The 15403-nt window shown below is 40.2% G+C and overlaps 1 protein-coding gene across 9 annotated transcripts in view; it reads left to right on the forward strand.

Moving 5' to 3' along the window:
- The first annotated feature begins 8621 nt into the window (after nucleotides 1-8621).
- Nucleotides 8622-15403, forward strand: part of LOC137387289 (zinc finger protein 345-like) — a 129594-nt gene continuing 122812 nt past the window's right edge. For all 9 annotated transcript variants that reach the window (XM_068073651.1, XM_068073654.1, XM_068073655.1 and 6 more), the window contains exons 1-4: nucleotides 8622-8739; nucleotides 10992-11088; nucleotides 12840-12896; nucleotides 13888-13944. In XM_068073651.1, coding sequence (XP_067929752.1) covers nucleotides 11022-11088; nucleotides 12840-12896; nucleotides 13888-13944 — 181 coding nt within the window. In that variant the 5' untranslated portion in view covers nucleotides 8622-8739; nucleotides 10992-11021. The remainder of the gene's footprint in view (nucleotides 8740-10991; nucleotides 11089-12839; nucleotides 12897-13887; nucleotides 13945-15403) is intronic.

Raw genomic sequence — 15403 nt, forward strand, 5'->3', positions numbered from 1 at the left:
CATACATATACACTACATTGGACAAGTGTTAAGCGTGCGCCTTATAAATGACTATTCAAATTTGTCTGAATTGCGACGAACGTAATATAGATTCATTGAGTCAGCATTTTGAAGCTGCTGGATTATAGGCTTAGAAAAGATGTCATCAACTCTTTTACGCATGCTGACTGTCTACAAATACGGGTACACACTGATTTACAGTTCATTCGCTTTTACAAGCGTGAAGCACTCGTGTACTTTTTGCGATTTTTCTTGCAACAAGGAGCGTGACCTACAGAGGCACGCTCGTGTACACAGACACCGCTGCTCCTCCTCTCTGCATGTCTCTGCTGAGCACCGGAGAACACAGTCTACCCAGACTGAACCTCAGAGACCGAGGGCGTGTTCACCCCGTCGCCAACACCATCACCGAGGGCAACGCTACCAAAGGCCATGGCAGGACCGACGGCCGTGCTGGAGGCCAGCCCGTGATGCTTGCCCTACTCCACGGCATGAAGTGGATTTCAAGATCATCCGCCCATTGGTAGACTCCATCGGAAATGGTAGTGACCCTCTCGGGCTACTGGACTCACCAGTCAAAATCGACTTCTGAGTGCCAGTAGTCCCACCAACCACCTCGGCCCTTCTCAGGGCCACCATTTCCATTTTAAGGGTTTTGTTCTGCGTCGACAATGGCGAAAACTCAGTGTCGTACTTATCATTTACTTTTTTTATTACACTGTCCCCTCCTAAGACAGAATTCTGTCCCAGATTGGTCTATCTGGTGGCAAAACACTCTTCATCCTATTTAGCCAATAATCAGAGAGATGTGCAGGCTGTTTGACATTCCGGCCAGAACGACGTGCGGCCAAAGTTGCCCTCTTTTCTACCGTTACTGGAGGGTTATTCTCCTCTGGGAGAGGATCCTGGTTATCTTGCACTGATCCAGACACTGGCTCAGTCAAGTCTCCTCAATAAAGCTTAATCCTGCTCTCGTGTTGAACTGTCAGTTTGCTTCTTCGCTCCATCTGGTAGCTCTGGAATGGGAGTACCTTTGTTATGGATTATGGCCCGACATATTTAGGCTGTAACTTAGCTCCTCGACCCTTTCCTTTAAAGTATGACTTGAGCCAGACTCTGTCGCCAATCACAAACTTAGACTCTTCCTCACTGTCATCAGTTCTAGGGGCACGGAATTGTTGCTGTTGTAGTCTCTCATGCACTGTCTGCAGATCGTTCTGCAGACGAACTGCGTACTCATTTTCAGAGCAGTCTACAACAGTCGAATAGTTGAGGAGTAGATCATGGGGCAGGCGTGTCTCTCTACCAAGCATGAGGTAGTTTGGAGTCTCACCAGTACTCGAATGGGGGGTGGCGCGCACTGCACGTATAATCTCGGGAACCAGTTGATCCCATTCCAAGTGTTCTGATTCAGCGAGCATAGCTCTCAGAGAGTTTCCCATTGTTCAGTTCAACCTCTCGACCACAAAGTTTCCTTGAGGGTGGTATGGAGCGGACTTCGTCTTGTCACAATTCCACAGCTTACAACATTCAGCAAGCAACTCTGATTGGAATTGTGACCCCTGGTCTGTGTGGATGATTTCTGGTATGCCAAAATAGCTAAAGATCCGCTCATCCAACACACGAGCCACTGTGCTGGCCTGTCCATCGGGAATGGGGATGGCATCATACCATCTCGTAAAGTGATCAGCCAGCACCAAAATTTCTGTATTCCCTCGTGTAGTCTTTGGTAGTGGACCACACAGGTCTACAGCGATAATCTGCCAGGGTCTTCCTGCCCAGAGTTTGTTCCTGGTATTGTGGCTCTTATGAGAGGCAGGCTTGGACTTCTGACACGGTAGGCAGGCTTGGATCCACGACGAGCCAATACGACCTTTGACGCACTACCGCCAATGTTTTGTTGAAACCTAAATGAGCTTCTGCATGAGTGGCCTGTATAAATTCAGCCCTCAAGCTCATAGGGCAGACTGTCCTTCACGTCCGCGAGCTCCTCTGAGGCAGATTTACCTGTAGCACACCTTCTTCAGTTAACCTCAAATGCTCCCAAAGTCTGAGCAGTTTTTGTGCATGCCAACCAAGCTCTTTACCGGAAATGGTAGCCTGTTCCCTCACAGCCTGATAAACCTCTTTGATTTGCTCATCCATCTTCTGCGCCTGAGCAATATCAACGACATCAATCCTCCCCTGAGTAGCACACGCAGCTGTGGAACAATCCAAAGGTTGGCTGTCAACCTGTAGTTGTTGCATCATCGGTTTCTGATTGGGGAACACTCTTTGGCACTGCTGGCAATCATGGCAGACCTGCCGGCTGAGCCCACTGTCATTGCAGTGTTTCAAACCTTTGCGGTGCAGCAGTTGGAAGTTATACTCTGTCAATATCTCCAGCCACCGTGCTAACTGACCTGCAGGATTGGGCATACGGAGAATCTAGGGTAGTGAGACATGGTCGGTACGAATGGTGAATTTCCTTCCAAACAAAAGAGGATGGAAATGCTTCACAGCGTTAATGATGTCCAGAAGCTCCAGACGAGTGACACAGTAGTTCCTTTGCTCTTTAGTATACATTCTAGAAAAGTAGGCAATGACTGGCTTGTGGCCATTCTGGATTTGTGACAGTACTGCTCCGGTGCGAACCCCACTGGCATCTGTGCCGGAGAGGAAGGGCAGTGAATGGTTTGGGTAGGCAATGATGGGTGCGGAGGTGAGTCTCTCCTTAAGCTCTTGAAATGCCAGCTTACATTTTTCTGTCCGTTCAAACCTTGCATGCTTCGAACTGAGCTGGCTCAATGTCAGAGTAATTGTGGATGAACCTCCGATAGTATCCGCAAGTGCCCAAAAAGGCCCTCACGTCCTTTTTGTGACAAGGTACTGGCCATTCCTTTACAGCAGTAACCTTGCTCTCTTCAGTCTCCACCCCGCTAGCACTTACTACATGCCCTAGGTAGTGGACTCTATCAGCAAACAATTTGCACTTTGCTGGCTTTAGCTTCAGCCCAGCTTCTTGTAGCCTTACAAACGCCTCTTTTAGACGCTCCAAATGGCTATCTAAATCTTTGGAGAACACAATAATGTCATCAAGGTAAATTAATAGTGTCTTCCAATGCAATCCTCTTAACACAGTCTCCATCAGTCTTTCAAAGGTAGACAGACCTGAGGTCAAACCAAACGGGAGGACTTGCCACTCCCATAATCCTGATCGTGTGGCGAAGGCAGCCTTTTCCTTTGCATCATCTTCCATTTCGACTTGCCAGTAGCCGCTAGTGAGGTCCAGGGTGCTGAAAAGACGGCTGCCCCCAAAGCATCAAGGGTGTCATATATTTGGGGTAGCGGGTAGGCATCCTTGTGAGTGACCACATTAAGCTTACGGTAGCCAACGCAAAATCGCCAGCTACCGTCCTTTGTTTGCACTACCACCACTGGGGAGCTCCAGGCACCATGTCCTTCCCGGATCAGGCCCTGCCCTTGCAATTCTTTGACTTGCTTTTCTATCTCGGCTTCCTGAGCCGTCCCATGTCGATAAGGTCGCTGTTTTAGGGGTTTGGCTTCTGGCACTAGCGGAATACCATGTTTAATCACATTAGTCTTGCCTAAGTCATATTGGGAGCTACTGAACGCACTCTGATGCTCTGTTATCAGCGCCTGAGCTTTCTGCTTCTCCTAGGGGCTAAACCCTTGACAACTCTCTTCTACTAGCGTCGTGAGGTGTTCAGGCAGCTGGCCACGGCTAGCTGATTCCGTAGGGGCCGGTCTAGTTAGATTAGCAGACATACTTGTAGCCACTATTTTCCCCGCTGGAATTCGAATTTCCTGATCTGTTTAGTTCATCAGTCTCAGGTGAACTTATTGCTCATCAGGATCTTGAACAGTGGTGGGGACAAGCACCCCGGCACCCTATCGGCTGATTCAATGCAAGCAGTCCCTCGAACCCACTTAGTGCTAAGCCGTGCCATACTAAACTTCTCTGTGCGGGGAGGCAACACTGTGTCCTGGCGGACCTGAACATTCACTTTCAATAGGTTTCCCTGGCTGTCACAGCACCTGACCGATGAACCTCTGATCTTCAACTGAGCATTTTGAAAATCTAAAAGGCACTGATTATTCTCGAAGAAATCCAATCCAAGCAGAATAGCATTGTCGATATCTGCTATAACAAACTGGTGACTTATCTTCTGAGTTCCCAACTGAAACTGTATATAGCTTAAGCCCTGCAGTTGAATCTCGGTACCATCTGCCCAAATACCTTGCCCGAGTACTGGCTGGAGTTTGGTGCAGCTCTGAGCCAAAAGTTTCTGGAACTCTTTAAGTGGAAAGGCAGACTGGGTGCACCCGCTGTCCAACAGCATAACGTTCTTTCCCTGATCTATAGTGACAGGCACGTAATAAGCAGTTGTCATATGGCCTCCATGTAATTGGCATTTGCCCAGGTTTAAAGGTATCTGTCCAGAGAGCCCTGGGCCTATGACCCCTGGACCTTAGAGTTTCCCTCCATTGAAGCCTTGTTGGAGCTTTAAGTAGGACAATTCCGAGCAATATGACCAATCTTCTGACAAGTGTAGCACTTCCTATTATCAGGCTCTGAACAGTTATTAGGAGGCCCACGTCGCTGCCTTTGTTGTACCAACATTTCCAACATCTGCTTTTGCCCTTCAGCAATTTGCTTCTGTCCCTCTGCAAGTTGCTGCACTAGGGTTTGCATGCTGGTCTGTGTGCCCTGCATCATGGCCATCATTTTGTCAGAAAGGTTTGACGATGCCTCAGTCGCATCCAGTTGATTCATCTTTTGCTCAACGCTTAGATTAGCTTCATGAATCCTACGAACAGCCTCTTCCAAACTATGAGGTGGTTATGTTTTAAACAGCCAAGCTGCTTGAAAGCTTGGTGGTAGCATAGCAATTAACTCCCTCATTGCATGTCGGTCCACCAACTGACGTTCCATCTCAGGGAATGCCTCACTTACGAGTTTACAAAGTTTGTCAGGAAAAGAGAATACATCATCCCCCGGCCTCAGCTGCAGCATTTTAAGCACAGCCATTGCGTTTTCCATGCTAAACTAGTGGCCAATAATACTAATTGGCCACTAGTTTTTCCCTCAACTAGGTAGTTACTACCATGTAAATTTATACCGGCTGAGCCCATCACCGACAGTCGGAGACGGATAGCCATTTCCCCAACAGACCAGCCATTATGCATGGCTATGTTCTCAAATAGCTCCAGAAAATCTTCCACGTCAGTAGAGCCATCAAAAACAGGTGGAGCAATGGTAGGTTCGTGCCTGGTACGCACTAATTCCGTCATGCCTCTGACTTCATTCATCATATGCCTCATGTCATCATTTTGAGGGTGCATGGCTGGGCGTCGCATGGCTACATCTTCCTGAGCAGCCATCCCAGCCTCTGCATTATTTAAGTTTGCCGCATTTGGTGCTACAGGTGTGTTATCCTCCGTGTTCATTCTGATTTTGGACCAGAATATCCCACTGCTGCCACCAGTGAAGTAAATTCTGCTCGACAAGGATAGACAACTCCCAACTCAAAAGTGAGTTCACGCAAACTCGATGAGTTGATGAACAGACTCGGGGCGAGCCGATAAACAGACTCGATGGTGAGCCGATAAACAGACTCGTGGGTGAGCCAATAAACAGACTCGGGAGTGAGCCGATAAACAGACTCGATGGTGTCTTTTCTCAACTATTACACCCTAGCAAGCCAAGCGCAATAATTCTTGATGTTCGGTCAATAGCACTTATAGTAAAAGCAGCTATGATACGCTGGCTAATATCACAATGCTAAAGTCAGGAACAGAGACAAGAATTTTATACCTTACTTGCTTTTGAAAATCAAGCAGAGCTTATTTCAAAGAACGCAGTATCTTTATTGGTGTTATATCTCTCAGTACCAAGCAGTAACACACCAGCAATGATAAAACAGACAGGTTATATAGCAATCTCAGGGAAAAATCTACAATGGATTGGCTGCGCAGTAATTAGGTCAACCAATTCCACAATAGCATATTTCGAATACAAAAACGATAACATTTGTCACTAACTAATCACGCAATACGAGTATTAATAATTTTTAGTGTTTGTATAGTAACATACAAATCTTAGAACAATATGGTAATAAATGGTTAACATAAAAAAATTGCTAGTATAACCCATACATATACACTACATTGGACAAGTGTTAAGCGTGCGCCTTATAAATGACTATTCAAATTTGTCTGAATTGCGACGAACGTAATATAGATCCATCGAGTCAGCAATTTGAAGCTGCTGGATTATAGGCTTAGAAAAGACGTCATCAACTCTCTTACGCATGCTGACTGTCTATAAATACGGGTACACACTGATTTCCAGTTCATTCGCTTTTACAAGCGTGAAGCACTCGTGTACTTTTTTGCGATTTTTCTTGCAACAAGGAGTGTGACCTACAGCGGCACGCTCGTGTGCACAGACACCGCTGCTCCTCCTGTGATGAGGTGTTCAACACTCAGCCTCTCCTGCATGCGCACGTCTCTGCTGAGCACTGGAAAACACAGTCTACCCCGACTGAACCCCAGAGACCGAGGGCATGTTCTCTCCGTCGCCAACACCATCACCGAGGGCAACGCTACTAAAGGCCACAGCAGGACCGACGGCCGTACTGGAGGCCAGCCTGTGATGCTTGCCCTACTCCATGGCATGAAGTGGAGTCCAAGATCGTCCGCCCATCGGTAGACGCCATCGGGAATGATAGTGACCCTCTCGGGCTACTGGACTCACCAGTCAAAATCGACTTCTGAGTGCCAGTAGTCCCACCAACCACTCGGCCCTTCTCAGGGCCACTATTTCCATTTTAAGGGGTTTGTTTTGCGACGACAATGGCGGAAACTCAGTGTCGTACTTATCATCCACTTTTTTTATTACAGATTTAATTCATTCGCATTATCGTTAGCAGCCACATATTGCGTAAGCAGCTGTATTTCTAAGGTTGCCCTATTATTACAATCCTCATCATCGCTTTTACTATGATCTGAGGCAGCTGACTCAGATTCTAAGTAGAAATACTCATCTAGCATCAACTAGCCGTAATTTTTGCGATGGTTTTATTTTGTTCTAGCCTGAAGCATTAAAACAGGAAATAGCCATATACATGCGCGCACCCGCAGTTAGAGCCTATATTTATGATTTTGGGTTATGAAAAATGCCATAGCAACCACCGATATGGGTAGATTTAAATGGCAATTCTGGCTTTATGATTGGTCAGACACAAAAATAAACAAGACCACGTGAAACAGCAGGGTTGAATGCGCTATAAACCACTGTTTACTAAAACAGTGACGGTGAGTCATGTAATAGCGTAAAGCACGCTTATTGTGAACAATGCAATTACCGCACGATTGTACATTCTGACAGCCGGGTGCGAAATTTTTTTTCCCAAACAGGTTTACATACGGCAGTAAATTTTTGGCTCCTGATTGGTTTTAGTAATTGAGTTTTAGTCATCAAACCCTACATCATTACATTAAAAGTCAATAGTTATAACTAGAGAGGAACACAAAGTTCCAAAATTTCATTCAAAATGGTTTAAATTAAAGAGTTTTAAGTGAGCGCCTCTTACGTTTTAACAGCACTTTTTGAATGATAACATAAGTTTTACTACGTTATTTAGAATTTTGTGAAGAATATTTAGAATTATAACTATTGATTTCTTATGTAATGATGTAGGTTTTGGTTACTAAAACTCATTTACTAAAACCAATCAGGAGCCAAGGTTTTACTGTCGTATGTAAACCTGTTTGGAAAAAAAAATTCGCGGCCTGGGTCACATTTGCGCAATTCAGAAATCTAAAGAAAGGCGAGCGCTTGCCCGCTAATATATTAGTACGGAGTAAATGCGACTCGCTATACAAAACAGTAATAATTTATGCCGAAATAATAAAATGCTATCGGCAACACGGACAAACTGACTGTTGTCGCTGAACTTACAACTTTACCCAAGAATCGTAAAACATAATTTTACTATAATGGGCCTATTATTATAATAGCTATTGAAGCATAAAAAGCTAAAAAAATTGCCACTTTTTAATTCTTTCAACTAAAAATTTGCGGTCGCGGTATACAGCGTATACGATAGAGAAAAAATTGCTTCCTATCAGAAAGGTTCCGCCATTGAACTTGAAACCAGGGTTTTTGAGTTCAATGGGTTCCGCAACAACCTGTTACTACCCAAGTTAATACAACGTAGCATGAGTGATTGTTTGGATCGTTATTTTCTAATTCTATCAAAGAGGACAACTCAATGTTGTGCAAAGCAGACAACTCCCTTTATATGAGGTTTATTACTAAGCAAATTTTAAGCAAACTTTTTAACAAACAGGTTGAAAAACATAACAACTGGCAATTTTTAGCTGTTTGTTCAGCAATAACTCTTGCCATGATAGGCTCCTCATAGTAGACTATGCTTTACAACACATGGGTAAAATTGTATGTTGGCCTACGTTCAGTGACCGCCGTCGTACTTTGTTCGTGTTGCGGAGTGTATTTTACTATTCTGTCATACGGTAATTATTACTGTTTGGTGTAGCGACTCGCGTTAACTACGTACTAATATATTATCGGGCATGCGCACGGCCTTCGTTGGATTGGCCATTTCCGAAAAAGTTGCATAAAATATTGCCAAAGAGTGAAGTTCAATTCTACCCTCAGTGTGTGGCCTAGAACACTCAACCTCATTTTTCGTAGCATACTTTACACAGTTCGTAAGTTAAAGTTCTATTTCGTAAAGGTTCTACAAAATCTAGATCTAAAGAGTGAGAGACCACACTAATGCCAGTAACCGAGTATTTTAGTCAACTCAGAAGATAGTTAATTAGATACTTATAGCGATACAGAGATGCATTTGTGACTGAGAAAAACTGGCGTTTGACAAGTATGGCAAGCAAGAGTGAACTACTTCAAATTGAAACAATTTTCGTAATTCTGTTGGTAAAAGGATTTCGTTGATTGCTGTTACTCTTCCCTCTAGATGAGCTTACAAATAGCTTTGTCAGCTATAAAAATAAGTTTGTGATTTCTGTTGCAACCGAAATTGGTGACGAAGTGGCAGACTCTATTTATTTTGAAACAGAAACAAAGTGTTCTGGAGCCAAACTAAAAAATTAGATGAAATTATGTTTTGATAATTTTGAGATTTTCAAAGCTAAATATATTTTTGTGCCTTACAAAAAACTAAAATATGCATAATTTGAAGTTAGGAAATGTTTATAGAGCTGACTATAAAACTAACAGAGCTTCGTTAAGTGTTAAAACGTGTAGACTAAGTATAAAATAGCCTAGTGCATTGGAAAGAAACTCCAGAAACAGCCGATTTTATAGTTCTGTTTTGAGTATGTTGTCAGTATGAAATTATTCATGGACTTAGCTTGTTAATGGTTTGTGTTGGTATGTCCTAGGCATACAATAACAAAATTCAAGCGATTTAGACTAATCATGGACAGTACTGAAACTACGTCTCCATTTAGTTCTATACTTGGATACCTAACAACTTGAGAACTTATACTTGAATAGTCGACAGTTTGATAACGAATTTTTCAGTATCTGTATAACAAAGCAAGAAATAAAATTTGTTAAACCTAAACTAATTATGTTCACGTCATGCCCCTATTACGATCACTTAATCGCCTACCGAACTGGTAGGCTGTATTTGTGATTGCATTTCTCTACTCTGTATGCGATTACCGACAACACCGACGACATCTGCATATATGCAGTTGACTTGCATGGAAAGCAGTATTCTGATGTAATATGTTATTCAAATTGACTAGCTGTAGCACCTGGCACTGCCCGTGTAATAGAAGAGTATTCGGTCAGAAAATTGATTTGTATTTAATATATAACAACATTTGCCATTCTAACTTTCAAACTACATGTCATGAGAAAAATAAAAACCAGTGTAAAGGTTTTAAAACTTCGTCAAACAACTGCACCTTTCAAGCTAGTAGCCTGGCATATTGCCAATGGAAAATTCAACTAAGCTAGTTAATAAGGTTAGGCTTCCAATGACGGTAAGCCATGACTTTAAATCTGCATTGTTGTCCAGCTCAGGTGTTCTAATAATAGCTATAGCTGGAAAACCTACAGACCTACTGACAGCCGGACTTTGAGAAATATATATATATATATATATAGATGTACATTAGGAGGTGGACATGATGATCTAAAATTCTAAGGTGATTATGATTGTTCATCACACTAACTTAACTGCACCATTGTTCACAGGATTTAGCAAATGCACCACATTAGCATGAAAGTTTGTGTGGACTACATTGGTTTCACAGCGAACTAATCTTTTTGCACCGGTCATGTTATTTCCTGTTTACTACCTGTTAGATCCGAATCTTATTTTCTCTGGTTCTATTCATACATAACAATCTACAGTACTTCAACAATCTAATTAGCTGTAGAGCCATTGTGGAGCTTGCATCGCTCTACAACTAGTAATTTTGTGTACATTGTTTATCGCTACTATGACACTATTCTCACTGTTTTATTATTTTGTTTTCAAAGTCGGAAAAGATTTTTAATTCTATAATTCAATCCATAATATCTTGTCATAATGGATATAGTCTGCAAACAGTTTTGGATTTTTTGCCATTGTAAAGATAGCACAAAAAAGTGAAAGTCAGTATAATCCAGAAAAACTGGTAGCTGTAATAACAAAAGCATAAAACATTGAAACTGCCAAGATATATCAAAAGCATGGAAATTTTATTTTGTCGCCTTATAGTAAGGTAGCAGTTTTAACAGGTTGAATCCAACCAATCACTATCAATGATCTTCAAATCAATATATTTATCAAATTTATACTCTTGTAATAATCTGTTTCCAATAATGCTTCCTATTATCTGTCCAATTTTGAGCTCAATTGTAATTTCCCTACTCGCAAATAGATTTTATTGATAAAAACCAAGTCATCCATGATCATGTAGTTTTATGCTCTTTGCTTATTTAGATAAACCAACCCATATATTTAGCGTCTGTCATGGAAGCTTTGCTAGTAAAATCGATCCCAGCAACAGATGGTTGGAGTGACAGTCTCTATTCAACCGGTCAGTTAGAGAGTTCTATCAAACTATGTAGGCCTATATTATAAAAGTTATCACCATTAAAGATTTTTGCATTATGTATTCATGTCTGCTTTACTCATTTATTCCTTAGTTAGTTAGTTAGAGAGTTCTATCAAACTATGTTTATGATAAAGATTATCATATCGCGCTTAAAGGTTGACTTGCAACAAAGTTCACATTACAGTTATTTGGTAACAAAAGATTCACCATGTTTTACTCTGCTGTGTTGTAAGTGCAAAATATGTGGAAAGGCGATTACAAGCTCCTAAAAGCTCAAAACGAATAGCTAATCGCCGCCATCACAAAACCGCTGTAGATCGGAATCTTTTTCCAAACCGCCATAGGTTAGAATCCTTTTCCAAAACGGCTCAAACGGAACGTAGTTGTACAAGATGGCTTTTGTTTAAACTTTCATGCAACCTAATTCGTCGAAATATTTTCACAAATATATTTCACGCGTTCAATTAAACCATATCTATTGTTCTTATGCGTCCATTTTATCATCATTGTAATGCTGTCACTTTTAGCACTGATATCTTATAACTTACCGTAAAAATTTGTTTAATTTTTTTAACCTTAGCTCGAAGGAGTACATATCATTATCGATGATCATGACGAGCCTGTTGGTCACCTGTGATAGTTGAAAATGGATGCAGAAATTATTTGCGAAGTATTGGGTCACATGATCAGATTACGACTAGACAATTAGATCAAGTCGAAACAAAACTGTAAAGTAGCGCGCATCTATATTTGATACGGGGTCTTCGGTGAAACCCGAACTGTTTGTCATAAACTAGTGCTACGAGAAGCGTTATATTGGCGTTTTATTGGCCTATCAATTCACATGAGAACATCACGTGACAAAACAATAACCAAATGTTATGACAACGTCAGAGAAATAAACTGATTCCAATTTACGGCGACTTTTTGTTTTTGAGCTTTTAAGAGCTTGTAATCACGTTTCCATATATTTTGCTCCTACAACACGGCAGAGTAAGACATGGTGAATCTTTTCATATCAAATAACTGTAATGTGAATTTTGTTGCAAGTCAACCTTTAAAGATTTTAGCATTATGTATTCATGTCTTCCATACCCTTTTGTTTCTCAATCATGCCATGATATCTGTACCTGTACCATGTATCTGTTTCCTATTTATTAATGTTCTCTGTGGCAATGCTTACTTTGTGATTTTCTCTATTTCTATTTACTCTTTAGCCATGTTCTCTATGAGCCTGTCAGCTATCATTATTTCCTTAATAGTCATTTCTACTGTAATTATATCCCTGTAGACATATCTCATATTCCCCTGTCTGCTATAATCTTGCCCCTTTAAGTCATAGTGTATCCTTCATTTTTTCGTGACGTCATTCTATCGTTGTCCGCCATTTTTATGGACAACTATTATCATTAACACGAAGCTTCTGCAATTAATTATTGCAAACAATGCTTTTGTTTACAAGTTTTTTATTTTAGTATCAAAACAACACCAAAAAATACTATTAATCAACAGAATGACGATCGTTTTCTACAAATATGTCATCACCGTGTTTGCACATGCGCTCATCCACGGAAAAGCCCCCATCAAAAAAAATGATGGATTGTAACAGCATACTGTTCTATTGTGATGCATCAACCAGCCAGTTTAAAATACTGTTTAAGCTTGTGCTTCTGTATAGCTCCAGGAAGTCAGTGTTTGTAGGTAGTAAATCATCAATGTATACTATATTGTAGATATCGAGGTTAAAATGGAACCTGAAGGTTCATCAGTCAACACAAACAGCGATAAAGGTAAGTATGGTGGAAGAATTTTCCCATTGCAGCCATGAAAACTTATGGCTATTAATATACTGTAAAACCTCTAATTTAACGCTACTTTTATTTGAACGCCACTATGGAAGGGTTGATGACAAATAGAATACCATGGCATTCAATTAGAGGTTTTACGAAATGTAAATCGGTATATGTATTAAATTATATATATATTTGTCAAAGTTGGTCGTGTGGGTGAGTTGAAGTTCGTGTTTTCTTGAACTTTTAGTTTAGGTCTTCCATAAGGTTCGATTGCTATATCGCGATCAAAGCCAATTCTTTTCACGCAGACAATTGTATTATCTCCGTAGGAGTAGCCTTGACATTATCTCTCCATTCGGTCAGACAAAGATAGTCCGATATCTCATTTTTACATTTGTACCAATATCGAGAGGTACCAGTATCGTCTTAATCTAAGTTTCTGTTGGAACAGTAACTTTTTTTATACACTCACACTTTTATGCACAAATTGTTAGTATTAATTCAAAATATTCAGGACTTTTATTTTGTTTTCTCAGTTCGTATTAATTGTATCATTACCAAATCATCTTTTATTGTAATCGTCGCAAAACAGACTTAATTTAAATATTCCTTGCTAATTACTTCGGTTTGCATTTAAACTCTTTCATAGTCGTTTTATTTCGTTTCTTAATTTATTTGACCTGCACAAAACATTTTTTTCATGATATGAAGTTTGCAAGTTGAAGTTGTTTGCAAAGTTTGAAAACCTTTACAGTTGTTTTATTTTGTCTTAATTTATTTAAACTGCACAAAAATCTTTTCTAGTGATATGAAGTTTAAAAGTTGGAATAATAACTGTTGTTATATATATTAAATAAAAAAAGTTCTGTGCTAAAACTTTTGTTACCTGGGCAACGCTGGGCATTCAACTAGTATTGATATATTATTTGCTATATAGAAAAAGCTTATTGTATAGTTGTCTCTAGATGAACTTTGATCTTTATTGTAGTAGTTGCAAACGTGAGAACAGAATCTGATGATGGTGCTGATAATCTCAACCCAATTGGTTAGTTAATGATTAAACAAATAATATAATATATTGAGTATATTGGTCAATATATTAATGTATATTGGTTTACGTTGATCAATATTCATATATTTATCGATATTTGTATATATTGTTATATGTAATGTACATGTGAATTTATCATTATTTATACATATATAGCGGTCAATATTTATATATATAAATATTGGGGGTCCTTCCACACAAAGTTGTCGACGGAATAGTCACTTTTAAAATCACTGTCGTCACTTTTAAAATCACTGTCGTCAGTTTTAAAATCACTCTCGTCACTTTTAAAATCACTCTCGTCACTTTTAAAATCACTGTCACCTTTTTCAAGTTGGTAACCAAAACAACCTCTTTCTTCACATTCGTTATTTTAATACAAATATCCATTCTGGTGGCACTGGGTTGCGTTAAAAACCTGAAACTTGCTCAGTTTGAACTTCTGCTAATCAAAAGCATGGCTCAACCAGCGACCTTCACAAACTTATTAGTGATGTTTGGGAGCGTTGCTGATTACTCTGCGAAGAGTGACAGCCGTCTTAGGTTTTTAGGGCTACATTTCTTGTACTGAAAATAGACCGAGACTGTCTTTAAGAATCACTGTCAGTCACAGACATTTCATTGCTGTTTACTTTAATTATTTGGCAGTCTATAAATGCTGGGCCAGATGCTCCAAACCAAAACTAGTGAAGTTTCGGTTGAACATGTTGATTTATGGACAAATAATAAGTTAGTAAAGGTACGGCTACACGTAACAAATTTTTCATTGGTCTAACCAAAATCACGAAATGATTGAAACACAGAATTATTCTGCGCTGCTAGAATCGTGCTAGCGAGCACGATTCCAGCTGCTTTTGCAATTAGTATAGTCCAAGAGACGTATAATGACACACAATAAAAGTATAAATGCAATTCAACATAATACACATGATGCAACTGCTTAGATTGTTTGGACTCTAGCTACAAATTGTTTATTTTTTAATTATATTTTCTTTTTAGCAGCAAAATTTTTGTGGTAGAAAATGTTGCCATCTTTAGCGCAATCAAGTCGTTTGCATCGTATTTACTGTCGTGAGTTTCCGTAATATTTTTCTTGTGTTTCGCATTATGTTTTCGGACTACATATCTCTTAAAATTTGCTAGTGTCATGCTCGCTCACCAACAATAGCGCAACTTAAACAGTTACATCCTCTGTTCTATGTTGAATTGCTTTCGTATTTTTATTGTGTGTCGCGATACATGTCTTGGACTATACTAATTGCTAAAGCTGCTAGAATCGTGCTCGCTAATAATTTGTTTAATCTATTAAAAGCGTTTCGTCGACGAACTCGGTGGGCATGCACAGCTCAAATAATTCTGTGAATTTCGACCGATTAATTCCGCGTTTTTCGTGATTTCGGTCAGAACCAACGAAAAATTCGTTACGTGTAGCCGTACCTTTAGTATTCCTACT

The sequence above is a fragment of the Watersipora subatra genome, chromosome 2 (assembly GCF_963576615.1).
Source record: "Watersipora subatra chromosome 2, tzWatSuba1.1, whole genome shotgun sequence".
In the NCBI taxonomy this organism is placed as follows: domain Eukaryota; kingdom Metazoa; phylum Bryozoa; class Gymnolaemata; order Cheilostomatida; family Watersiporidae; genus Watersipora; species Watersipora subatra.